Here is a 27,737-nt window from a genome sequence, read left to right on the forward strand (position 1 = left end):
GGTGCTGAAAACGCTGAGGTGTTTCCTGTATGTCAGTGGTCAGGACAAGGGACAGGGAATGTGCATGTATGGAAGCCTGTTTTTTCTGAGCAGTGAGCTAAAGCCCTGCCAGCTCTCCGTGCGACAGCACTGCCTGCTGAGACTCACCTTTGGAGAGCAGAGTGGGGCTGTGCTTGGAGCTGTCCTGTCCAGCCAGGCCCTCTGCAGGGAACACTGTGCTGCAGTCCCAGCCAGCGAGATCCCTCTGGCCTGGCCTGCCCCTTCACCCTGTAACGAGAGCAGCGTTCAGCAATGAACCTTCCAACCCACCTGAGCAGCACTGAAATGGCAGAGGAATTTTGGGATGACAGGCTGTGAGCAAAGGTGCCCAGTGGGTGAGGCAGGTGTGGGGTGTTCAGCCTCAGCTCTGAGGAGCGCCAGGAGTCCCTTCCCTCCAAGCAGCAGGTCCCAGCGATGGTAAGTGCCTCCCCTTGGTGGGGTGGTGGGTGCAGCTCCCCAGATCCCTGAGCAGGGAGCAGCAGGAAGAGGAGGAGCACGTCACCAGTGTCCTGACACCCCCCCGTGCTGGAACGCAGAAGTTTCCCAGGAGGAAAAAAAGGAGGCACCTCTGCTCCTGTCTGAACACTCACAGGCTCTCTTGGGTACCCCACAGCTCTTCTGGGCTCCTGGAGGAGGATTTAACACCACAATCTGTCCCAAGAGCAGGGTTTTCCATAAAGATCCACTGTTAGTGTGGTCCAAAAACCTTAAAATTAGGCCAGGGATGTAGTTTGAATGCAAGGGAACATCCAGCATTTACCACCTGGCTCAAGGCAGAAGTCAGTAAAAACAATCTGAGAATTGCACACTTGCCTTATGCAGAGAGGGTAGCACAGAGGAGAGGAGAAGATGGCAGTTAAATAACAGACATTTAATTTACTGCATGTTATGGAAAGCCACTTTAAAAAATTGCCTATTTTAAAATCATTTCTGTTTAGTTGCATACTTCTTGACAACTTGACTTATTAAAGCAGTGCAGATTTAGCATCATCTACATCCTCCATCAAACCTTGCTGCCTCCGTGCCTGCCCCACACAAAGCCCACCAGAAAACATGCTGGGAATTCACTCAGGGTTTTCTAAGTGACATGAATGAGTCAAAATAAAATACAAGACTCAATTACAAATTTAAATAAAGTGACATCATTCCCTTAGTTAAGTTGCAGATCAATTAAATTTATTTTTTCCCCAAAAATTATTTACAAATTTACAAGTTTTTGATATTTTACAAAAAGTTACATCAGGTAATTTTAGAAACATTTTTCTTTACAAAAGCTACATAAGCAACTACATTGAGGAGTTAAAAAGAACAGCTGTGTTAGCTTTCAGGATATCTAATTAATCCTGATCCTCAGAGACAAAGCTAAGCTAAACAAGGTGCAGGGACAACCAGAAGACTTGTTTCCAAGCCTTCCTTTTCCTGTTTGTAGGAATATTCCAAGCTGAAGGAGCTCCTGGGCTGGTAATTCTGCCCAGGGCTCATCAGTGCTGACCAGAGTGGGGGGCTCAAAAGTGCTCTGCAAAAAAACTGAAATTCAGGAACAAACTGAAAGTTTGAGAAAGATGGTGACAAAATGAAACTGTCCTGTCCAACACAGAAAAGATGTGGTCCCCAATACCTGATCCCAGTCTGTCTTGGTGGTTTCTAGAGCTACGCAGTGACTGCATGAAAACAATGCTTGTTCAAGGTTACAGTGTCAGGCAAAAGGTTTGTGATGGACAGCTCTCTTTTGATGGAAACACAGATATATCAAATTAATAACCACTTGCAAAAATCACTCAGCACAACACACCCTCCTCCCACGAGTGCCCGAGGCCCTGCGTGTTCCTGACACAGCATCCCCCACAGCTGTGCCTGCACAGAGCAGAGTGGCAGGGCAGAGCTCCTGCCTGCACCACGGCTGGTAATTAAGCACAAGGAAAGGACTGTGGGATTTGGCAACAACTTATCAGAGCAGTCTGTTGATGGCCAGACACAGTTCAAATACAATGTAAAACTAGCACGGGTTTGCTTCACAACAAGGTACTGCAGGCACACTGAGCAGAATTAGGCCCAGCCTGCGGCAGACTGGCCTGTAAAAGCAGGTAAGTGTATCACCTTTGTCAACATCAACAGCTAAAATACTCATCAAATACATGTTAACACTGAGTCTCCCCTGCAGCCTGCCCTGCTTCCTCCCGAAAGAGCAGCTGAGCTGGTTGTTAGTTCATCTGCTTTTTTTATTTTACATGTGGATTTTCCACATTTGGTCCCATTTTCTCTTGATTTCAAGAGGAAGCAGAGAAGTAACTCCTCCACAGTACCTCAAAGTTGTAACTCTACTCTGCTTACCAGGCAGTCTGGAAATACTGCTGTACATTCTTTAGTTGGTGCTGGGTTTTCTACAGGAATAGCTAAACACCAGAACTAATAAATATCTTGTGACACAGCCCTAGGGCACGTTAGAGGAGCACCTCTGTATCAGGATTGCGTGGCAGGAGTCACAGACCCGGACAGGCTTCGGTGAGGAAGGCAGGGGCAGTTCATTGTCAGAGCAGGCATTGCAGAAGATCTCCCCACAGTTCCTACAATGATGCTAAATAGTGGGGAGAAGATTAAAAATTTAAATTTACAATGGAAATGCACCTGGTAATTGGATAAAAACAAACAATATACACAGAAGAAGAAGAAATGTGGTTCCTTTCACGTCTTGGGTCTGAGCATGGAGTCAGTTTTCAAAAGGGAATTCACACACAGCCCAAACCATGAGGCAATTTCTACACAGATCATGTTTGGCTAGGACTGCACCAGATACATGGTCTGCCTAGGACCTTATTTATTTGATAGATAGATAGATAGATAGATAGATAGATAGATAGATAGATAGATATGTATCTATGTATATGTATATATATATGTATAAAGATGTAAATATGTGCATATATATGTGTATATATGTGTATATATATGTATATATGTATATCCATATGTGTATATATGTGTATATGTGTATATGTGTGTGTATATATATATGTGCTTTTCAGATTTCACTCCAACTCTGGATTAAGAACATATCCTGCTATATAAAAATATAGAATGAGCAATGATATTATAAACAGTGGATGCTTCTCTCAGGTAGCAAGTTGGGATTTAAAAGGTAAAGCAAAACCTCCTGCATATATTAACAAAGCATGGAAATTAACATTTCATTTTACTTTAAAATTACAATAAACTCACATTTTCTTACTCCGTTGTATAAAAAGTGTCATAAAAAGGCTTCTACACATGTCAAACTGTAACAGTGCCAGAGTTGGCAAGTGCTTGAGATGATGATTCCACAAAGCAGTTAAAGTAATTTTTAAACATGCTCCTTTGTGGCACTTCACCAAAAGACATTGTTGCTTTTGAAGTTCAGGCCCAGCTGCATTGTACTATCAAAGAACTAGACAGACACCTCAAAAGTAACTCTGCATTCACCTGATCATTGACATTTCACAGCACACCTCTATGATAATTATATCATAATAATTATAAACAAGTTGGAAGAAATTTTGTTAAAGTTTTACCTTCCTTTTGGAAAGTGAAAATTCCTTTTCACACAGCTTGCAATGTGTGGCCTCCTTGTCCTTCAGCCAAACCTGGCCCTGGAGGAAAAATTACCATAATTGTGTGTATCAGATGAAGTTCAGCTCTGGGCTCCAGGGGACAAGGCAAAGGAAAGGTAGATCATTTACTGCCTGAATTGCTCAATGCTCTGGGACCAGTGCAATGTCACAGAGACACCAAAGCAGCACAGGGTCACTCCAAAACACCAGAGAACCTCAGGTGACAAGACAGAGCAGGAATAGGTGCAAAGAGAACATGCTCCATCTAGCAAAGATTTCAAAAGAAACAGTTAAAAAAAAAGTTTTCTTTCTCAAAATACTACTGACCTGCAATGCTTTGTTGGCTTCTTTTATATCTTCTATTTTCAGCTTTGATCTAAAGAATAAGATAACACTATTTCAAACTTCTAGATAGTCAGTCATGGCCTAACAAGTTAAAAAGTTGGTTTAGGTACTTAAAAAACTGTAATCCAAGTCCTCTGACCAGGAGCACAAGGCCACAGCATGTGACCCTGGAGGAAGCAGCTGTGCAGGGCCAGCCCAGCCAGAACAGCCATGGGACACACCCCCCCAGTGATTCCAGAGGGCATCAAAGCCCACACCAGGCCCAGCAGGGCTACCTCAGAGACAGGGAGCATTAAATGGAACTGCAGTAATGAGGGAGGGCCCTCTCAGAGCATTCTGCTCTCTGCAGGTCAGCTGAGCCCTTGAACCCTCTGCAGCCTGGGCACTGTGCTGGCATTGCCTGGGGCAGAGATAACTCCCCTCACAGAGACAGTGTGGGCTGTGCTTTGGGTTTGTGCTGAGCACAGTGACAACAGTAGAGATGTTTCCGTTACTGCTGAGCAGAGCTCCCACAGAGCCAAGGCCTTTCCTGCTCCCTGTACTGCCATGCTGGGGAGGAGACTGGGCTGCTGGGAAGCTGGGAGGGGACACAGCTGGGAGAGGGGTCCCACCTGACCAAAGGGATATTCCAGACCTGCCAAAATTAAAAATCAACACACCTGACCTAACTAGAATCACAGAATCATAGAATGGATTGGGTTGGAAAAGACCTCCAAGATCATCCAGTCCAACCCTTGGGCCAACTCCAGTCCCTTTACCAGATCATGGCACTCAGTGTCATGGCCAATCTCACTTTAAAAATCTCCAGGGATGGGGAATCCATCCCCTCTCTGGGCAGCCCATTCCAATGCCTGAGCACTCTCTCTGCAAAGAAGTTTTTTCTGATCTCCAACTTCAATTTCCCCTGGTAGAGCTTGAGCCCATCATGCCTCCTTGTCCTATTGCTGAGTGCCTGGGAGAAGAGACCAACCCCCACCTGGCCAGAACTTCCCTTCAGGCAGTTCCAGACAGTGCTGAGGTCACCTCTGAGCCTCCTCTTCTCCAGGCTAAACACCCCCAGCTCCCTCAGCCTCTCCCCACAGCACTTGTGCTCCAGTCCCTTCTCCAGCCTCCTTGCTCTTCTCTGGCCCCGCTCCAGCCCCTCAATCTCTTTCCTCAACTGAGGGGCCCAGAGCTAGATATATTTTCTTCTCCTAACTGCTGGTTAGTTATCAAAACAATCCTAATATTGTCAGTCTAATATGCATGAGCACCATCCCATTATCATCCTTAATTCAAGTTAATATGACAAAAGCAACAGCCATCATGAATAACAGAATTACTCGCTCAGCTTGGATGCCAGCTCTTGCAGAGCAGCTTCTTGGTCTTCACATATCCTTTTCAGGTTCTTGTTCTTTTCCTGAAGTTTAAGGAACTCCTTACACCAGAAGAAACAAAACAAAATGAAATGAAATTATTCTCACATTGTGTTTGCCTAGGGCCTATTAAACTGCTCCTGCCCAAAGCTAAGGAAGCCAAGTGATCCACCCCACAGCCAAGAACACAAACCCAGCCAAGTGCAGAGCTGGCCCCACTCAGGGCCATGGACAGGGCAGAGACAACCTCCACACCTTCTCCTTATCCAGAGCAGAGTTCTGATCTGAGGGCTAAACAGGGAGTAAAACCCCCTTTTTTTCCCTTACTGTATTTCTGAGAATACATTAATCTAATCACTCTTATCTATTTGCAGAAATTCTTAAAAATACCATGTCTAAGCCCATAATTAACTTTGTGGTCAATTTCTAAAGTATTAGTCAAATTTTCTGCAGAATTTACTTTTTTGAGGTTAATTATTTCTCGTGTCTCTATTCTCAGTTGAGATACAGTTTCCTTTTCCTTTTGAAGATCATCCTCTAAGGTTTGCCGCCACTCCTTTTCTATCTTCAGATCTGTTTCCAGCTGGAGCCTAGAATATGTAGAACAAAACAAAACAAAATCACTGTGCTCTGGAGTATCATTTTAAAAACAAAAATTAGTTTCTTTCTGGGAGCAATAGACTATTATGATAATAAATCATTAACTTCCATGTTTTCCACAACAGAAATAGTGTATCACTATAATAATATTTTGTGTATCAGTGTAGTAAACAAAGCACTGTCACTAAGAAAATGCTTTCAAAAACAAGTGTATTTAAAGGACTAAAAATATGGCATCATTTTGAAGAGCTGACCTTTGATATAAATGAGTAAGAGAAGAGTAACCACAAAATTCTGAGGTATTTTAAAAACATGCATAAAGGAAAGGCCCCTTAACCTTCAACAGCTTGTTTTTAAAATAAACCAAACCAAGCAGCAACACTGCCCTTGGTGATGCAGACAATGACTGCACATCTCTGGTACCCAGAGAAGTTATTTCATTTTACACCCTTAAATGTCAATCTTCTATTTCAGACTGAGGTTTATGGCACTTTGAACAGAACTGAAAACAAAAGAGGATGGGCTTTAAATTACTATTTTTATTGAGCTTTCTATGCAACTGAGGTAAAGAGGGATGTGGATTCTATCAGTGTAACTGAAGTCCAGTTGAGGAAATCCAGGCTGCTCCAATGGGAGAGCCATTCTAGCTGGAATTTTACTCTCAGTTTCATGGAAGAGTTGGCATTTGGAGTGTCGTGGAGAAACCAAAGGGTGGAAGAACTCTGCTCAACTCTGGAGATCTCAACTGTGCCAGCTGAGAAAAGAGGCAGAAAATCTCAGAGTGCTCCTGCAACCTGTGCCCACTCTCCTTTTCCTGTTTTAAATCCAAAACCATTTTCAAAGGTAAGATTACATTTTGGGGCATCTGTATATTACCATTCAGAGTTGTGAGAGAGGCAGGGGGAGTAGTAGTGGGATCAGAAATAAGTGATTTTTAACCCTCAATCTTTGTGCTACAGTTTTACTTAAATAATTGATGTGTTATCTCCCCAAGCAGGGAAAATACCTTCCCTGACAGGGAGCTTTTATCATTCCATAATTCTTTAAATTGACACTGAATGATTTAACAGGAGAAAGACTAAAGGGTTGGCTTTTATATCAGTTTTTAACTTTTATAACTCCAGGAGATTTTTATTTTTTATTTCCTGTGCATTGGTAAGTTAAGCCACTTCTACTTTATGAATCAGGCAGATCAACCAGAGTACTCTTAGGCCATTTCTGTTTAAGATTTTACTACAATATGCTTGTGGGTTTTGTTAAAATTGTGTATTACTACTACTACACTGTGCATTTCCTCCACTTACAGTAATTTCCTTGTGAATTAAACTGGCACTTTCAGACAAAAAATAATCCTGTTCTGCCCCTTCCTTTCAGGCTGCACATCCTTTCAGAGGCACTCAAAGCCAGCTGGACTTTGCTGGAATGGCATCTTTTCTTCTGCCTTTTCAGCACCTGACATTAAGATCTTCAGCATTTACATTCTGTTCCAAACCACTTATCAACAAGCAGGACACAGGACATATTGCCATGTGGAATGGTTAGTGCTGTGGATTTTCCCAAGCAGCAAAGACATACTCACAGCTGCTTCTCCTTCTGGGAGAACTCGTTCTGCAGACTTTCAGACTTATTCACATATTCCTGTTTAAGTTTCTCATCCTCGGCCTCAGCCTCCATTTGGGCCTTCTCTGCTTGCTGCAATCTGGTGTAATTCAAATCAACTTTGGGTAAAACTGAAGCTAGAACTAGGGTGTAGAGGGTGAAGAAGACAAATAAAAGAAAAATGGGGAAATAGAAACATTTCTAAATAAAAACAAAGCCTGGGGGAAGCTCACAAACTCAAACGAGAAATCCATACAATGCCTGGAGAGAACTAGCTCGTGGCTTTTCACACTCAGAGAGCAATCACTGCAAGTAATCACTGCTTTATTTTCTGCTCATGAGTAACAGGTGCCAAAGCATGATGATACATAGGTTAGAATTGAAGCACATAATGATGCCTTTCTTTTTCCTTCAGCATAGTTCATGTGGGTTTTTTTGAAGCTTTCCCCCCCAAATAAATCCTGTAAAAGCACTTGGCTTGCACTAATCACCCATTAAGATGGGGCAGAGCATGAGTGGTGCAAAAGCAGCTCCAAACAATTGAGGCATAAGGCTGAATACAGAGCACTGCAATCATACAGCAAAGAACTTCACTGGCCTAATACATCAAAGCACACCCTGACAGGCCCCACCACATCTATAGAACTATCTCAACTACACCACATTCTTAAATTAATTTAAATAATCTGTATTAAAAATAATGCATTCTTACACTGGTTAAAATAGCTCCATACTATAGACAAATAAAAATGACTCATCAAGAAATGAGGGACTGGTTTTTTTATTGGATCTTTTCTTTCTGGATTCCAGGGGTTTGTGCCTGCTTCAGCTGACATTCCCCTTGGAATCCTTTAGTTCACTGTGGGTCCTCTCTGCTTGGTCACCTCCTCAGTGCAAAAAGAGATGGAAGCATAAATGTACCAGAAGGGGACTTGTGCTATGTCAGGCTATGTCTGTGTGGGTGAAAAGGCAGCAAAGAGCCTGTACAACACCACTGGCTGTCCCCACATGATGCACTGTACTTAGCAAACTGCTCAAGGGCCTCTCAGGCAAGTGGTGGGAGAAATCTGTGAGCTGCCTCATTTCCCACTTCCAGCAGCTCCATGAACACAGAGCAACTCACCTCCAGTGCCAGCTAAACAGAAGGTAAGTCAGCAATACATCTGCATTTGTGTGGCTGCTGAGGCACCAGCAGGAGTTTCCAAAAGCTGTCAGTAAACAAGTGAACAAAGGCTGGGATTAAACCCCCTCACACAGTGTGCACTGTCATCTCACTGAGCTGTCCCAGGGGCTTTCAGAATGCCCCCAGCCATATTTGCAGTGCTGGTGCACAGAGGGACACAACTTGGAGAGAATACTGGGAAAAAGCAGGTCAGTCCCCAGTGCAGAAGCTGAATGAAGCTGCACAGGACATTAACTCCAACAGCAAGGTAAATCCTTCCCCCAGATCACAAAAGCTGCTGCAGTGCAGTTTCCACGAGCGAGGCAGAAAGGGAGCCCAAAATCTGCAGCACCATCCCCTGGCCCAGCACCCAGGCCAGGCCTGACTGCACTGCTGCCACTGACAGGGGCTGAGCTGGCCCCAGCCTGCAGCTGGACTGGCCCTGAGGTGACACTGGGGCACACACTGCTCTGCAGGCACCGTGACATGGACACTGCTCCCATTCCTGCTATGGCCCACTCCTTCTTCTACTCAGTGCTTCTGGTTTGTTTCCTTTGAGGATGGAAGATTCATTTTTCAGCAGCCAGCCCATGTTAAAGGCTCTTCCTGACTCCAAACTCAGGACTGGGGCAGTATATAACCATGGAGCAGAAGCCTTTCTGCATTGCTGCATCCTGCCCTGCTTTTGCAGACACACCCCCTGCTGCTGGAGGCCCCTGAGATGACCTGCCCAGCCAACTTGCACTACAAACCAGGAAGTGTATCAGGGGCAGTCAGCAGTGTAAACTCTTATTGCTGCAGCACAGGCAACTCACAGCAGAGGTGACAGTTGTAAAGGCTGCCCAGCAGTGGGTGGAGGGAGGGCACAGCCCCAGGAGCTGATAATAGCGTAGACACAGGAGATGCTCAGCTGTCAAACCAGTTGGGCACGTTCAGGGGCTGGGCAGTGCCCAGGGCACCTCTCCTGGCAGCCAGCAGGGAGCAGCTGCTCCGGGACAGGCACAGCCACGGCGTTGCTGCCCCATCCCAGTCAGGCCCTGTGACAATATTTTAATCACAGAATCCCAGACTATTCTGAGTTGGAAGGGACCCACAAAGATCATCGAGTCCAACTCTTCAGTCAATGGCCCACACAGGGGATTGAACCCATGACCTTGGCATTATTACAGCCAAGTTTTAACCAACTGAGCTGATCTCAGGGTCACATGACATCAGCAAAATAGACTTGTGCTTTAGCTGCTTGGTCCCCAACCCTGTCATTCTTTCGCTGGCCATACAGAACACACATGTTGACACACCCTCTTTTCTCACACCCAACTCCTCTTCCCTCCAGCTCCTGTCACTCTGTGTAAGAAAACAGTGCTCTTACAACCACAAACCCAGCAGAGAGCCTGCTCTGGGGATAAACACAGCCAAAAACTGAAAGCAGTAAGCAGGGAGAAGGTATCTAACCTTTTAAAATAAACTTTGTTTGACAACTAAGAAGTGATCAAATAGCATTAGAAAACTAGCTTACATTTGCTTAGTAATAGTGCAGTAATTGACTTATTTTTTTAGGAGGGGTGAAGTGAGATTGGAGATGATGCTCTTTCAGAAAACAAAACAACCCAGCTACGATCAGTTACTGTGCAGGATTTCTAACACCACTTTAGAGTTTGAATTTTAAAATTCTGAAGTTCTATTTTATGAGTAACTATTTGCACCCAGCAGATGTGGAGGAGCCCTCAGAATGATATATCCTTGACAAGTTTATACTGGTGCTGAGCTTCATTGCTGGCACATTTGATGAATGACATTGCAATAGTCCTAGTTTGAGTTAACAGATCTTTGTCACTTCATGAATGCAGTGGACAAAAATCAAAGACAGATGAAGGCAGCAAAACATTCAAAACAAAAATTGGGATAAAGGATAAAAAGAAAAAGAAAAAAGAGGAAAAAAGGATGTCAATAAAAGAATATTCATGTCACTAACTTTTTTAATACATAACCATGTTTTTTATAATCAGATTTAAATGAAAAAAAAGACATGTCAAACACCAACATGACAGGGCTTATGGATATGTTATAGTTTACAATTAAAAAATCAATGTTGCATATAAGGCCACTAAATAAAAACATATGAATCATATTTTAGTACTATGTAGTGCATGCAGTCTGAGCATAATGTAAATTTATATTCTGGCATTTTAGTCTTTCACTTTTCAACCTTTCATTGTGAAAACTCATGAAGTCATTGAAAACAATGGCACTTCCAAAGCAATGGACAATAATTACCACAGCTTCAGCAAATACACCAGTGATCCTTGAAGGCATTAAATGCTTATTTTAAGCACATGCTTAAGTATAAGCAACATTAATGCTTCAGTTTCTATTGCATTTCATTCAGGTGGGGAAAAAGTAGTTAATGTGAAACAACTGAGAGAACAACTTTTGATATCAGCACAAAAACGTAGGACCAGAAAAAGATGGTGGAGGAAGAAAACTGAAAGATTAAGTTTGTACTTCAAGTAAGTGTATTTGTTAAACAGAAGAAGATCCAACAGCAAAGCACTAGTTCAAGTTTCAGAAAAGATGGGTTTAAGTGTCCCAGTTGCAAGTTACATTTCAGTGGCAGCTGTGTAGGAATGCAGTAAAATGTGAGGGGATGGAGTCGTGAACAGAGAGAAACAGAGAGGGGGCTGTACCTTTGTTCTAGTTGTTTCATAGTTGCATTAATTTGATTGGTCTTATCCTCTAATCGACTAATTATTTCACTCTTTTCTTTCACAGCATCTTCAGAAACCTGTGTTAGAAAAAAGGGGACAGCTGAAGTCGGTGTATTTGGCACTGCTGCCTCATGAGGCTTTTCCCCAGTATCTGAAGGGGAAAGTGTTGAAATGACTCCATGTTTTGGTTACTTTTAAACGTTCCCTTCTACACAACCTTGCTGATGGCACTTCACAGTTTATGCCCAGCAATTCTGTAGTTTTGTACTTTGCAAGTGATGCTATTTAATAAGCATATTTTTCCCCTTTGGCTTCCTTTCTTAGTTACTTATTTCAGAAGTTAACTTAAATTCACTGATCCAGCAACCCATTAGAACCTTAACAAAAAGAACCAAGATGTTTAGTCCTGAAAATCACTAAGGTCTTCCTACAAATCCAAACCCCACAGATCCTCACGCTGGAGAACACCCCATTTTTCTTTCCAGCTCTATTTATATTTCTCTTCCTCTGGTCCAGTTTCAGGTGGAAAAGTAGCATCCTTTATCCATCATCTCAATTATCTCTCTGCAGCATTTCAACTTTTTCCCCTCTCATTCTGCCACAGATTTGACTGGTTTCTTGTGCTGGTTTTGGTAATTTATTCCATAAATCACATTCATGCTCTGCATAAATAATTCACTGCTAAACTTCCCCAGTGTTTCATCATCTGCTAACTGCATGTGGGGTCTCTGAGATCCATGCTCTCCCAAAAGGCATTGCATTCTTACAGATTTTCTTAATTTGTTGACAGACTGAAAAAGAACAATACAAAACTGTAATCAACTTTTTCCATTTAATACAATCTCATCTTCTTTTCCTTACTTGGAAAGGTCAGGTCTTCTCTTCAACTCCTCACCATGTACCCATGTTAATTTGTTTTTTTAATACAACACAGGCCAAAAAAAGTCATTATACAGATACACTATTGCTCTATTTCTCACAGCATGTTATTAGGCCATGATCTTATCCCCACACTCCTGTCTCCTATAAACCCACCCAGATACTGCCTTAAGAATTTTGTGTGAAATCGTGTTCCAAAATGTCACACTGACCTAAGCAGTGCAAGGAACCAAACCCAAAGGAACAGCATGTTTAACTGCCCAGAATGGCAGTGCATGCCTCTCACTTGGTTTGTTTTCAGCAGTTTTACCTGCAGCTTTTGGTACATTTCCACGTTAATTGCTTTAACCTCATCGAGCTGCTGTCGGAGGCCGATGAGGGTGTCCTGCTTCTCATGGATATCCTTCTCCAGCAACTTCATGGCAAGCTCTATCTCATGTTTCATGCTGACTTGAACCACCAGCTCATTCTCCATATCCTATAAAACAAAAACACAGTGCAACACAGAGCATTTAAATAACTATGTAACACTATTTCTGCCTCGGAAAAAACCGTGAATGCAAACTGTAACAGAGCAGCAGCACCACTGATTTCACCTCTTCAGAAATTCTGCCCCTCCTTCATTTTGCAAATTATCCACTACAGAAGTGTTACACTCATATTCTTAGCAACCAGTGGGGAGGTTTAACTTTGAGAGAAGACAATTCACATTACAAAATTATAAAATTATAAAAAATTACCCTGCTGGTGTTGCAGAGAGTTGCTTAAGTATTAATTACTATTTATATTTTCCCAGGGATGATTTAGCACAGATACAGAGCACACAGCATTGCTAACAACTTCCTAAAATCTCTCAGAGAGAGATGTATTTTCTTTACTATTCTTCAGGAACATAATGTAATTATGTTGATGATTATTATTTTTATATTAATTACATTAATAGAGTATAACATAATTATGTTGCTGAAGAATAGTAAAGAAAATACATCAATACTATTTACACTATATATATATATATATTTATGCTATATATAGTGTATATACAGTATATATAGTGTGTATATATAGCATATATAGTGTGTATATATACTGTATATATACACAGAGCACACAGCATTGCTAACAACTTAGTAAAATTTCTCAGAGAGAAATGTATTTTCTTTACTTCAGAACATATGATTATGTTGATTATTATTATTTTTATATTTATTACATTAATACAAAATGTGTAATAGTATTTTACATTTTATATCAATTACATATAGTATATGTATACATATGTGTACATATAGTATATAGTATATATAGAATTGATGTATTTTCTTTACTATTCTTCAGGAACATAATATAATTATGTTGATTATTATTATTTTTATATTAATGTAATTAATATAAAATGTAAAATACTATCTTAAGCAACATAATTATGTTGCTGAAGAATAGTAAATACATCAATACTACCTATACTATATACTTTACATATAGTATATAGTGTGTGTATATATATAGTATATATAGTATAGTGTGTATATATATATATATACAGAGCACACAGCATTGCTAAAAACTAAATATATAGTATATAGATCATATATAGTATATATATACAGAAAGAGAGAGCACATAGCATTGCTAACAACTTACTAAAATTTCTCAGAGAGAAATGTATTTTCTTTACTATTCTTCAGCAACATAATATATATTTACTTTAATGTAATTAATATAAAATGTATAACAGTATTTTACGTTTTATATTAATTTAATTAATATAAAATGTAAAATACTATTTTCAACAACACAATTATGTTGCTGAAGAATAGTAAAGAAAATATATCAATGCTATATATACCAAATACTTTATAATATATATAGTATATATACACCATATATAGTGCATGCATATATAGTGTATATATATAGTATATATAGTATATATAGTGTGTGTATATATATCTACAGAGCATGCAGCATTGCTAACAACTATATATAGGATATATAGTATATAGAGTATATATAGTGTGTGATATATATATATACACAGAGCACACAGCATTGCTAACAACTTACTAAAATTTCTCAGAATGTATTTCCTTTACTATTCTTTAGCAACATAATGTCATTATGCTGCTGAAGAATAGTGAAGAAAATACATCAACACTAAATATTATGTACTATATACATAGTACTGATGTACTGATTGCTCTGTTCAAACCCCTCCTTGTCCCCAGCTGTCAGACACCAGGCTGTTGGTGCCAGTGACGGGCAGCAGTGACCTCAGCAAGGCCAGACCTGCTGCAGTGCAGCCCCACCTGGCGCAGCTGGGCCTCCTCCCGCAGCTGCCGTCGAGCCTCGCTGTACATCTCGTCCAGCCCCTGCCTCGAGTGCTTGTAGGTCTGAAGTTCTGCCTCAGCATCCACTTTGGTTGCCTGCAAGACACACAGAGTCTGTGTTTCTCCAGCACAAGTGCAGCATTAATAGCATAGATTTAAAGGAAGGAAAATTAACATCACAATATGTGGTTCAAAGCACAGCACCAGCATGGGAAGAGCTGCTCTGCCCTGTGACCTGGAGGTTTATAGTGAGAACTGAGCACAGGCAGCAAAAGGAACATCTGTGCTGCAGTACTGCCCTCCTTCAGTGTCAGCTCAACACACCACTGAGCAAGCCAAACATTTGATTAACATGGCCTTTCACCAGCCAGCCTGGGAAACACACAGGAGTTGTATAAGGAGCTGCTGGAAAATCGAGTTCTGCAGTTGCACACATAATGACTCCAAATAAAAGGAGACAGGCCAAAAGAGACAGTCTGCCAAACAAACACACCCTATTTTGACAAGACTTTCAGATAATACTGCCTTGAATGCTCTCAGATATAGCTTACAGTTTGAAGGAAGGAGGCACGAGGGAACAAAACCAGAAAAAAAATACATTGAAAAAATGTAACAAAATTTGCAAATGGCTATAAAACAATCTGGTCTCCTAGAATTTTGATATACTTATGCCATATATAAAGTTTCACACTTTTAGTAGGTCCTTTTCCTAATGCAGGCTGTTTCAGATTTGGACAGGTTGCAGCTTCCTTCAGGCTGAGATGCTTTGTGACCCTGCATCACAAAGTCAAATATGTTAAAACAAACATACCTCTAGATGATGCTGTGTTTTCATTAAAATCAGAGTATTTTCACTCCTTAATTGATGGTTTTCTTCCTGAAGTTTAATTATATTGTTTTTAGCTATTGCTAACTGAAAAGAAAAAGCAAAACCAAAGCTAAGCAGTGTGACCACCATTGTGAGCAGAAATAGAGACAAAACTTTTCTGATGAGTGCAAGACCAAGACACCCCCCGCCCTATTCTTGCCCACCAAACAGGGAATTCATGGTTTTAAAGAAAACAAAGCTCCTGGTTTCAGTGCTGAGTCACTTTCTTTACACAGCAGCAGGAGTAGCTGAGACACTTCATCATTTCATGTCTGGCAAAGAACATGTTTCTCTTCCTTGCTTCTTTACAGCTTAAAGACCCTCCATTCCCTTTCCTCATCCTCAATTTTTTCTTTCCATTTGACTTTAAGTTCATCCAGTTTTATTCTCTTTTTTTTGACATCTTAATAAGTCACATGGAGCCATTTACATAAGCAAGTCTCTCCTAGATGAAAAGCAAACGTATTTACAGAAGATGACACTTCATAACTGTCAGAATTATAAGGCAAATGATCAAAACAGGTGAGAGCTGGGCTGAAGATTTGTGAAGGAACCAGAATGCTCTGAGAATTAACACTCAGGAAAAATGTTTTCCTTCTGTATGGATACATTATACTCAGAGTGAGCTAGCTGTCCCTTCCACCTCTGAATTTACAGTTTTCCATTTCCCACTTCATTAACTATCTCTCAAGTAGCTTGGGCTTAAAAAAGAAAAAAAAGAAAAAAGATGTTCTCTCTTGTAAAGCTCAAAACATTGGAATCTAGCCAAGCATCAAAGATCAGGAGAAATATAGGATATAAACAAATAAACAGAACCAGACAAGTCTAGAAGCTGTATATAAGCATACAGCAAACAAGTAAGAAAGAAACAATCCTTTGGCCAAAACTGGTAACAGAAATTGCTTGGTGAACCACTTTCTGTCTCTCTGTAGCAACTGGTGCCATCCATTCTGGACCAGTCATCTGCAGAAAATCAGACTGACAGCTGGCATTAAGAAAGGATTCTCTTCTCATTTTGTGCAAAGTTGGAAACTGCAATGTCCTACAGAATTAATGCTCTGATGCTCCAGGCCACCTAAGCAAGCTGGTTTCAGATCCCTGCAGCTTCTGCACCTTTCCTTTAGGCCAACATAAAGGGATTTGAACACATTATACAGAACTTCTGTACAGTAATACAGTGTAAGTATATTTAGAAAAACAGTCTTTGGGAGTAAATAACATATTATAGTTTAGTAAGAGAAAACAATACCTCTTCAATCAGTTTAGTGTTTGATTTCTCCAGTGAATCAACTCTCGCATGGAGACTGCTAACTGTGCTACTGAGAGAGAAAAATTAAAAAGGGTATTCAAAATTACATCAAAACTCAGTCAACCAACTCAAAAGCTTTAATGCAAGGGACAGTGATAAATGGTTAAGAGCCAAAAGCTCTGCTCCCATGATTTGAGGCTTTCCCAAACATAAGGAAATCACTCTCTTTTGTTGAACATGTTTATACTTCTTTCCAACTCCCAGTGTCAGCCCTGTCTCTTAAACTCCTGGTTGGCTCAGACTTCATGTGTGTTCTCCTGTTCCTTTATCCTCACAACTACTTCCAAAAGGATGAGTTCCCTTCAAAGACAACCTCTGCGTTTACAAAGACTTTATGACCTCCATGTTATTTTTCTCCCCGTATAACAAAACCACTCTCCAGGTTCTCTTCCTCCAAAACACATTTCTTTTATAAAATCATTTCCTTCTCTACCTTTTTGAGACTTGTTTCACCCAGTGACTGACACCATGTCAAATCAGAATCTCTTTATCTCTTATAGTAACTAATGATCAAATTACCAGCACTGAAATTAAAAATATGATTTACATTTCAAAAAGAGATCAAGATGAGCTGTGCTACACATTCTACAGAAGTGCTCTGTGGGTTTGTTTGGTTTGGGGCTTTGGTTTGTTGGGGTTTTTTTCCCTTTTTAGCTGCTCACACTGTTTAATTTTATACAGCTCTCCTCAGAGAATTAAAATCACTGTTCCTCTCTTTGCACAGTAACAAATACAGTGGTGGACTAGGTGTGTTCCATCATGCAAAGTAAGGAGGAAATGATGCTTTTCTGAAAACTGTGTCTACAGGAACCACAACCTACAACATGTAAATGCCTTCCAGCAGGCAATGAACTTATCAGTTTCAGTCCTGGGTGTTACAGCTACAAACCAAAATATTCTGAAAGGCAAAGAAACAAAACCATAAGGATTCACCCAGAACACTCAATAACACTTTTTGCAAAGTGTCAAATAGAACACAGTTAAAATCCAGACCAAGTTCTGAACCCTGAGGACTTTCATCAGCTTTGGCCTCCTGTTTCTTGCTCCTTTGAAGAAAAAAGGTTCTGACTGCCAAAAAGTATGAAAACTCACAGTTCCTGAGTGTCCCCCAGAGAGTATCCTTTCCTACTTCACTGTATCCTAAACATGAGGAACTTGCACCTCTTCCTCTGGAGCTCTCTCACAAAGCTGTGGTACAACAGGACTTTACCTGTAAGCCTGCCCTGGCACACACACTTCCAAGCAATACTTACTTCAGTTGCCTGTTCAGTTCTTCAACGTAATTCTTTTGGTCCAATATTGCAGCGATCTGTACATCTCTAAAGCAAGCACAAAATTAAATTAACATTAACAAGATGATGTATTGAACTGCCTATTGAAAGTATGCTTATCTACCACATGCAAATGTCCATCCTAACTGTGTTTTTAAAAAGAAAGGAAGCAACTTCATCTCAAAGTCATGAAGTGAATAACTCACATGTTGTGATATCAGCAAGAGACAAAGACATCCAGTGCTTTATTAACTGCAAACAATTTCTCTACATGAAACCTAAGAACATACACAGTCTGAAAAGAAAAATCATGTTTATCCACCCTGCCATAACTCTGAGTCTTTGAAACAATGACTGAACCCCAAGCTCAGGGCTTAAAATTCTGCACATTCCTTGTGACTGCCACCCTGCAATCCCAGCACGGTCCAGCAGGTAAAGCAGCAGGTGATGCTGCTGGGGCTGCTGGAGTGCAAATATCCTTCCAGCTAACAAGTGATACAAAACCATTTAGGATGCTGTTTCTCTCAAGATAGTGAAAACAGATTTCATCTTCAGGGAACCTGACTTATTTCTACAAAGAACAGGGCCTCAATCAGGAAAACATTTGTCAATATGAAAAATCAGAGATATTTGGTGGGGACATACCTTTCTTTGCCCCCAATGTCATCATCACTCTTCAAATACACAGAGAAATCGATCACCCCAACCTAGAGGAAAGCAAATGTGAGGTTTCATACCATGCAAACAGTTGCTGTTGACATTTACAGCCTTGTCTTTATGTCATGAATAAAACCTCCATTACAGCCTTTATAACATTGGTGCAGTTCCAGCCAAAAGCTCAAAAACCTGAACTATACCATTTTAAACAAGATTCTTTTTTTTCCAGTATCCATACCTACTAAGAATTTTGTTACATTTTAATCAAATGCACAATGTGCATTTAGACCTTATAGGCATAGACAATACGACTTCTTCCTTTACTGAGCTTAGCCAAAACCTCACAGGAAACCATCATTTAGGGAATTGCCAGATACTCCACAGCCCTATCCCTGGCTGACTGGTGTTCCACATGATTTCCTGTCACACCACACCTCCCAGACTGATATTCCCCCACACTTTGCTTGACAATATTCCTTGCCAAATAACACCACCTCTCCACACTTGCTGATTCCCAAGTGTGATAATTCATTCCTTTTTTTAAACTTTGCTAAATCTGAATCTAATTCACTTATTTCCTATTCAACTGTAATTTAATAATATGTACTACATATCTAACATTTCCACGAGTTCTTCTTCCAACTCTATTCATGAATGTCCAACAAAAGTATTTAACCACATTTGCTTTACCAAAACCCTTCCTTGTTGGTGTCCAGCAGCCTCTTCACAGAAGTATTTCAGTTTCTGTGATCTTGTGCTCATCTCTTGAGCTCCCTTCAGCTTTTGGATACAAGTAACTTGCTAACACTGACTTGATTTACACAATGCTCTGCTGTCAGCACCCTGGGATGGTCTTCTACTTGTTCTTTCCATGTCTTTGCTAAAAAGTGTCATCTCCAAAAGCTTTTTAAAACCATGTTTTGCTTATTAAAGCCAAGCACTACTCTATAAAAGAAGGTAAAATGCTCTCTCTAAGAGTTCCTTTATTTTAGTTCTCCAGGTGTGCACACACACATCTCACCACTGAACAGCATTTTTCTAACAAACCAAAACTGCTGCAGCTGTGACTTCCATTGGCCTCCAGAAGTTTTGCCTTTGTGCTCAGTACAACTTGCAGCTCTGGCTTCCCTGAGAAGGTGCATTATTTATGCCACTCCTCACTAACAGAATTACTCTGGACATTTTACAAATGTCAGATCTGGACAAATCACAAAGATAATCTCATCTGCACAGCCACTACTGCCCTCTCAAATCAAGCCTCATGCCCCTCATGCAGCCAGGCCAAGGGACCCAGATGACAGAGGTGTGGCTGGCAACAGGCTTTGGGGTTCATAACACACATAGTTCACTCTCAACACCATCAGCAAGTCAGTAAGTTTTTTATAGTTACAGGCCTTTCAATGTTAGATCTTCTTTTACACAAGATGGGTGTCCAAGACTAATATTTGATAGTAACTGGAATGAACAATCGAGGACAAGCCAACCCTGTGATCCAAGAGCACACATACCCAATTAGCTACAACATTTCTTTCCCAGAGGAACTGGATTTTTTATCAAATATATGCTGAAATACAGTAATCATCACTTAAACTACCAAGATTTTTTCCACACAGAAGCTGAAAAAATGACTCAGGACTGAACACAGTAGAAATTTATTTACAAACACTCATGCATCTGCCTTTAAAGAGAATCTGTTAAGACTTTCTTGGGACAGATGTGTTCAAAGTCAAAGCCCATTGCAAAGCAGGAAGAATTCTAGGTCTTGTTTTGAAGGCTGCAAGTTGTCTCCCTCTCACAAGGAGCTTGTGTTTCAGGTCCTTGTGTCACTGCTGTTATGTTCCAGAGCAGCAATAAATGACCCCAACAGGATAAACTGAGCACGGCACTGCACTCCTCCCCCAGGGGAGAAGGAGGAGGAGTCCCACAATTAAGCTGGAAAGAACTCTGCATTGCTGCTATTGCATCCATTGGATGACACAGCATAAACTGCACCCTCACACTCTGACAATCACCACCCCCTAAAGGTCTGACCCACCTGGTAAGGAGGGCAGTGCAACAGCCCCAGCATCCAGAGCAGTCTCTGGCAAGATTGCTAACAAATCACAGCTCCATAGTAACAAAGTTCCCTGCACATACAAACCCTGTGCATTACAAGTACATTCCTTTACCTGTGTTCACTTACTTGTGAATCCAGGTCTTCTCCCTTCACACACAGGTTGGCATCTATAACATTTAACCCAACTAACAGCCCAACAATAACTGCTCCTTCTTCCTCCATCATCAGTGCGTGATACTCATAAAATTCACTGTTCAAGAAGAGAATTGTATCTTACTGCTATATTCATAATACACTCAATAAATTAAACATAAGTGATACACAAATCTGAATTGTTCCTCCTTCCTACAACAGCCTTCAAGATGAGCTAGGCCTGCCCATACTTTCACCTCATAAATATTTAAAAATTCATAGTGCATGGCTTGTCTCAGAGGCTTTTAAAAACAAAGATACCACCTTTGGCTCCAGAAATCTGAGCCATGAGTTGCTGAATGCCTGGGACGTTTGGGGGACAAGATTTATTTGGCCTTAAAAGAAAAGGAAAAAAAAAAACCAAACCAGAAATGGCTCTTCCCTACACATTTGCTATTAGCCATTTTTGCCCAGGACACTGCAACAGATGGATGTTTGGCCACACTGAGTCAGAAAACTCTCGTGTTGTTAAGAGGCACTGCCATGCAAAGCAAAAGAGGAATGGTAAAGGATTTACCTTGAGTGAAAAAATGTCTGGACTTCAGTGAATACATGCCTGAAGTTCAAGAAGCCAAGGAAGAGATTAAATGGGTAAAATTAAAGGGCTGAAATGCCAGAAAGGTTTTGAAAATAAAAATACTTCACTACGCAACAGAATACCAGCACTTTCTCCTCCTTGCACTTCTTAAATAAAGTTTTAGATTCTATATAACAAACAGTGCTTTCACTGGAAAAGTCTATAGCTGTTGAACACCAACAACATCCTGACACACCAGAGTTATCTAGTCTGAAAAACACATACAGCTTATAGAACTGAAATTAGGATGAACTCCAGAGGCTTTTAGTTCTTATTGTATGTGGTGGAAGAATGCATGATTAATGTTTTAGGAGACTAAACCTCTAAAAATAAATGATGAACAAAACCTAATGAATTGTTTACCTGAGAAGATCTCTCTGAATGATTAAACAGCGAAGATAATCAGCCATTTTCTTTTGCATCAGTGCCAGCCGCAGCCAGGCCCGGGCACGGCCCAGCGGGGTCCTGAAACCAAGGCATGAACACAGGCAGCCCATGTTAGTAACACATTCATTAATTCACATCTGTAACATCAGTGTTCTGGTAGAGCAACTGGCATTTCTGAAGGGGTATTTAAACTGTTAGCTGAGCACCACAGCCTGAGAAGCCACAATGTCCAGGTTTTCACTCCCAGCTTTGGGGTAACAGGAAGGTTTTCACCTGCTCAGCTGAGCCTGGGAGCAGTCCCTGGAAAGAACATGACTAGAGAATGCACAAGAGCCTGATCATAGAATCATGGAATTGATTGGGTTGGAAAAGACCTCCGAGATCATCAAGTCCAACCCTTGGTCCAACTCCAGTCCCTTTACCAGATCATGGCACTCAGTGCCACGGCCAATCTCACTTGAAAAACCTCCAGGGATGGGGAATCCACCCCCTCTCTAGGCAGCCCATTCCAATGCCTGAGCACTCTCTCTGAAAAGAATTTTTTTCTCATCTCCAACTTCAATTTCCCCTGGCAGAACTTGAGCCCATCGTGCCCCCTTGTCCTATTGCTGAGTGCCTGGGAGAAGAGACCAACCCCCACCCAGACAGAACTGCCCTTCAGGCAGTTCCAGACAGGGCTGAGGTCACCTCTGAGCCTCCTCTTCTCCAGGCTAAACACCCCCAGCTCCCTCAGCCTCTCCCCACAGCACTTGTGCTCCAGTCCCTTCTCCAGCCTCGTTGCTCTTCTCTGGCCCCGCTCCAGCCCCTCAATCTCTTTCCTGAACTGAGGGGCCCAGAACTGAACACAACCCTCAAGGTGTGGCCTCCCCAAGGCAGAGTCCAGGGGAAGGGTCACTGCCCTGGGCCTGCTGGCCACGCTAGTTTGGATCCAGGCCAGGATCCCATTGGCCTTCTTGACCACCTGGGCACACTGTTGGCTCATGTTGAGCTTCCTTGAATAATCTTGAAAGTCCTGTTTTCTGCTGAAGGAAAACATTTACAACAGCTCAGACTCATTTCTGCAATTTGTTTTTAAAGTTTTCAGAGGAATTGCAAGGACAGTATCCAAATGCCCCTCACAACTGCCCATGCCAGCCTGCCTTCCACATCCTCTTCCCTGTCTCTGCACAACAATGACTGAATTCCAGCTTTAACTCACTCAGGGGTACAAATTCAGTGCTATCTTAGGAAGGCAATGCAATAAAGATGAAAATGTATGTAAAGGGCAAACATGATATCCAGCAAATTAAACCTGGACCTTCAGATCTTCCTCTCCTGGTGGCTGCACATTTAGAAGTGGCAACTACATAAAATGAAAAAAAAAAAAAAAACAAACCAAAAACAAAACAACTACCACATTTGTCAGGATAGCAAGAGAACAACATGCTTGGCAAATTTCATCTGGCCTGAGAATAAATAATGATTTCTATGCCTATAAGGTCTAAAGCTATCAATTATAACACTTATGCTGACATGTACCAACCACAGTGTAACCAAAGCCTTTTGGAATTTCATGTAGGACTCATTATCAAGCGAAACCCAAGAGCAGAGTGCAGTGGGATGAGAGGAGACTGTAGTTCACAGCATAAATTTATATTTGAGCAGGACCCAGCACGCCAGGGTCTGAAAAGCTGCCCAACTCTTTCCTCTCTGACCTGTTACCTTTCAGTTCCATTACAGCCTTTTCTGACTGCACTCACTGGTGTTTGCACTGCAGAGGGAATGACACACAACCTGCTCCTTTTTGCACTGTTGTTGTCCATCATTCAGGAAACTTTTCTCCCAGGAGCATCAGAAAGGAACAAAATATAGCACTTTTTTAGCTGGTTTGTGTAGAACAGGACTCCCTGTGCTCCTCTCACGTGGTAGCTGTTCAAAGCTTGATTAATGGCACAGGAAATCATGAGACACCTGTCTATTCTCCATCAGGTCCTTTATTTTCCTGTATTTTCCCCAGTAATACTTACTTAAGGCCAGGTAAATCCCTGACACTTGCTGCTATTTCCTCAGCTTCTGGATATAATTTTTCCACCAGTTCCAGAGGACCCCAGATGGTTTTATTGTAACTTAGAAATGATTTTCTTACTACAAAAAAAAAATTCAGAATTAATTTAAATTCCTGCAGTAGCTTCCTTCCTAATAGCTGGTGTGTGAAAGGGTTAACTGCTGAGTCTGGGCTTCCAGAAAACTCCTAACTTCCAGCTCACCAGCATCCAAAGGACACATCCCAAGTACTTTGCTGGGAATGTAAAACTGATGTGCTAGAACAAAATAATATAAAAAGGATGACTAGCTAAAAATAGATACTACATACATACATGCAGTTGTGGTAATTCCTGGACCACTTACAACAAAGGGTTTACAAAAGAGAAAGTTGGTAAATGTGGAAATACACGTGGTGAAGGATTAAGGACACTATTACTCATAAAGGTGATACATATTTTTGCAATTCTTAACGCAACACAACACACTTTTTTATCTAATTCAGGAAAGAAAGGAAAAAAAATGGCATGTTTGGGATGAGAAATACTTAACCAGAGCCATTAGCGCACCTTTCAAGCCGTGCTTGAGGCAGTGCTCCATGACAACAAAGAACTGCTGCAGAGGTGGGTAGTCAGAATCCAGAGTGCGGCCAAAGCTCAGGGCTGATTCAATGAGGCCTTTGATACTCAGCTTAGCCATGTTCAGTAAGTTTGCCCTTTCTACAGCTGTAGGGTCCTTTACAGCTACAACAACAGAGAAAAAAGTGTTATGGATCAAGTTTTAGGAGAGATGCAAAGCAATAAAATGCTTCATGGTTGCCTTGTTCAAAGAAAAACTCACCTTAAGCTGGGTAAACTCACAGGAACAATTCAGTGCGTGCTACAAACCACCAGGCTACAGCAAAGCACCCACCCCAACAAACACTCTTAGAGCTGAATGAAAACATGAGGCTGGAAATGTCAGTTCTCAGGAAGCAACCAGTTAGTGCAAATTAACCCAGGCATTGCTGCTGCACCCCAAACTCTGCTGCAGGGCTGCCATCAGTGTCCCTTCCATGGTATCAAAGCAGCATCCTATTAAACTAAGTATTTTTGTGGGGTATTATAATCTACCTATAGGAGCAAACATCATATTTCCTACCTATAATCACTTTCCACTGTAGCTTTAATTTCACAGTGCCTTTAATTTCACATATGTCTTCCTTCTTAGGCTGTACAGAGTCTCAGCCACTAAACCAGGAGCAGTTTCAGGAAAATATTACATATTACATACTGGGAATACAGCTTCTCATTTAGCCACAAAGTATTTTCTACACAGCAAAGCTATAAAATAAAAGGTTTCGCTTTAACTTGAACTTTTTGGTGAACTTTACAAAGTGTACACTGCAAAAACACGTTTGGGAATTAAATGTAGTCAGTAAAAAACCCATGGATTTTTAAAGTCATCTTAGTCTGACAGAATGGACAAGGGTCATCTACTCAGTGCTCCTGCTACTGAAAACTGTTCAGGAAATTCTTAATTTATTTTCTTTTGCAATGAAGCAGTTCAAACACTCAGGCCAGCCTTTGTTTTGCCAAACTGAAACAGAGACAAAACAACACTGTTTACTGACCATCATCAGAGTAACCTGGAAAGAAACAAAAAAAAATTGATGATTTACTGTTCCATTAAATCCAACAAGTGAAGTAAAACCCCAAACGTATAATTTTTTTAAGACACTGAGACACAGCTGTCAGAATATATAGAAATATTTGTGCCTCAGAAAAAACATCAGCCTGTTCCTCTGCAAATCTCAGTACTGGAATGTGACCTTACCTGTTTACACATCAGAAAGCACAAAGAACCCAAACCATCATAACAGACGGATATTTTCTGTTCCTCAACAGCACTGACTTGTTTAATTTCCTGCACAGCACAGCTTTAGGTATTTGGGTATTAGATAGTAAAAACTTAGGAAATTACTTTCTAATATTCTGTTTTACTCCCTGCCTGCCAAATACTCAACTGCTCTACTACCATACAATGTAACTTATCTCTGCTCTCTAGGAAAAAAATCAAATCACTGAGGTGATATATCTGAGACAACCTTAAAAACTCCTTTCACAGCCCCCCAGTTCACCACACCCCAACAGGAAACCCCAGAAGACACCAGAAAACCACGAGACAGTGCTCTGGCACAGATGTGCCCAGGGGGCAGGCACAGCTCCTGGTTTGTCTCCTGCCCCTCTGCCCGCTCAGTACCGGGACAGACCAACCCCACCCGGGGCAGGGGAGACTTCCAACAACAGGAGCCTTTCAGTGGGTAAGGCAGAATTCCTGCTCTTTTAGCAGGTCTGCCACTGACAGCACTGAAGACAAGTGTCAGTGCAGGACACGCCCTACTTGATGGAGATTTGAGGTGGACAGTTCTCCCTCCTGCACACCCTGCCTATGGTCCCAAAGGCAGCCTACAAATTCCTTTTCCAGGTGGCCTCATTCTGACTTTCGGAGCTGATCCTCCCCACGGACAGACTTCTACATCTAGTGCCCTTTTAATTGCCAGCCCTCTTGTCTGCTTCTTCTGATGCAAAAACGCATTTTAGGTCTATTTTAAAGCATGATCTGCCTGCATACTGCTATTTTTTTTCATCCGCTCCTTAAAAAAACCAAACAACCAAAAACAAAGAGAATAAAGTATTTAGCATTTAACATGGTATGTGAAATGCTGGCTGCTGCTCAGACATGGCGTGAGGTGCTGTACCAATGGCAGGAGGAGCTCGGAGGGGGCTGTTGGCCGCTCGGCATTCCCAGGAGGTGGCCGGTGAGCTTTGGAGGGGCTCTCGCAGGGCTGTTTGCCCTGGCATCCCGGGGGCGGGCCAGGACCCTCGGGAGGGCTCTCCCAGGGCTGGCTGTTGGTGGCCCTACCGCTCGGCATCCCCAGGAGGTGGCCAGGAGCCTCGGAGGGGCCCTCCCCGGGCTTTTTGCCGCTCGGCATCCCGGGTGGTGCCCAGGAGTGTCGGAGGGGCTCTCGCAGAGCTGTTGGCCGCTCGGCATCCCGAGGGGTGGCCGGCGAGCCTTGGAGGGGCTCTCGCAGGGCTGTTGGCCGCTGCCCCGCCGCTCGGCATCCCTGGGGGCTGACCAGGACCCTCGGAGGGGCCCTCCCGAGGCTGCCCCGCCGCTCGGCATCCCGGGGCCCAGGGCTGCTATCTATCATTCCCCGGGTAGCCCAACCCCGGCGTGTCGCGGCCGCGGCTCGGGCTGAGCGGACAGCGAAGCAGGAGCCGGCCCCTGCGGGCAGAGCCCCACGCCCCGAGCGGGGCCGCCCCCGGCAGCGCCCCGCGGCCCCGGCGGCACCCCCGGCCCGACCCCTGCCCGGTCCCGGTCCCGGTCCCTGTCCCGCTGCCAGCGCCGCACCGAGCTCACCCATGGCTGGAGAGGAGGAGCCGCCGCAGCCGCTCCCTGCGGGCCCGCCCGCCCCGCACGGCGCCCCCGGCGGCGGGAGGACCCGCCCCTATCGCCGCAGCGCCCTGTCGCGACACACCGCCCAGCGCGCGGCCTGGGAAGGCAGGGCGGCAGCCAGAGGCACGGACAACACGGCCGGGGCAGCCGTGGGAACGGAGGCCTCTGACAGGAGCGATCAGCAGCAGCCTTCCACACCCTTCTCTCGCGACTGAAAGCTTCAGTCCCTAACCTTTACTCCAAAGGATAATGGGTATCAGGACAAATAGTGGTATTCCAGAAAAATCTCTGAGTTCAGTACCTTAGGACATAGTACGGTGGGGATAAAAGGTGGTATTTAAAACCCCGAGTTTGTGGGTTTT

At 42.4% G+C, this 27,737-nt stretch overlaps 1 protein-coding gene across 8 annotated transcripts; it reads right to left on the reverse strand.

Moving 5' to 3' along the window:
- Positions 1 to 1,079: 1,079 nt before the first annotated feature.
- Positions 1,080 to 27,625, reverse strand: RUFY2 (RUN and FYVE domain containing 2). Of its 8 annotated transcripts, none has more exons than XM_071563154.1 (18): positions 27,340 to 27,450; positions 24,507 to 24,680; positions 23,922 to 24,039; positions 21,892 to 21,993; positions 20,886 to 21,009; positions 18,692 to 18,753; positions 18,029 to 18,094; positions 16,716 to 16,782; positions 15,410 to 15,511; positions 14,578 to 14,694; positions 12,579 to 12,746; positions 11,369 to 11,466; positions 7,503 to 7,622; positions 5,784 to 5,913; positions 5,291 to 5,385; positions 3,951 to 3,999; positions 3,585 to 3,662; positions 1,080 to 2,614 (listed from the first exon to the last, which is right to left on the reverse strand). In XM_071563154.1, exons 1-18 carry the CDS (start codon positions 27,341 to 27,343, stop codon positions 2,471 to 2,473), a joined length of 1,818 nt encoding a protein of 605 aa, XP_071419255.1. In that variant the 5' UTR covers positions 27,344 to 27,450; the 3' UTR covers positions 1,080 to 2,470. The 8 variants fall into 8 exon arrangements, with proteins under 8 accessions (XP_071419255.1, XP_071419258.1, XP_071419253.1 ...); XM_071563152.1 differs by having other exon boundaries at positions 1,081 to 2,614; positions 16,716 to 16,785; positions 27,340 to 27,449; XM_071563160.1 differs by lacking the exon at positions 27,340 to 27,450 and adding an exon at positions 27,608 to 27,625 and having other exon boundaries at positions 1,082 to 2,614; positions 16,716 to 16,785.
- Positions 27,626 to 27,737: the final 112 nt, after the last annotated feature.

This window comes from Pithys albifrons, chromosome 9, assembly GCF_047495875.1.
Source record: "Pithys albifrons albifrons isolate INPA30051 chromosome 9, PitAlb_v1, whole genome shotgun sequence".
In the NCBI taxonomy this organism is placed as follows: Eukaryota; Metazoa; Chordata; class Aves; order Passeriformes; family Thamnophilidae; genus Pithys; species Pithys albifrons.

Coding starts and splice junctions, on each gene's coding strand:
- RUFY2 (XM_071563152.1), bottom strand. Junction 24,040..24,506: donor CCTCAAGCACGGCTTGAAAG/GTGCGCTAATGG, acceptor TTTTTTTTGTAG/TAAGAAAATCATTTCTAAGT. Junction 2,615..3,584: donor TTTCACTTTCCAAAAGGAAG/GTAAAACTTTAA, acceptor CCCACTATTTAG/CATCATTGTAGGAACTGTGG.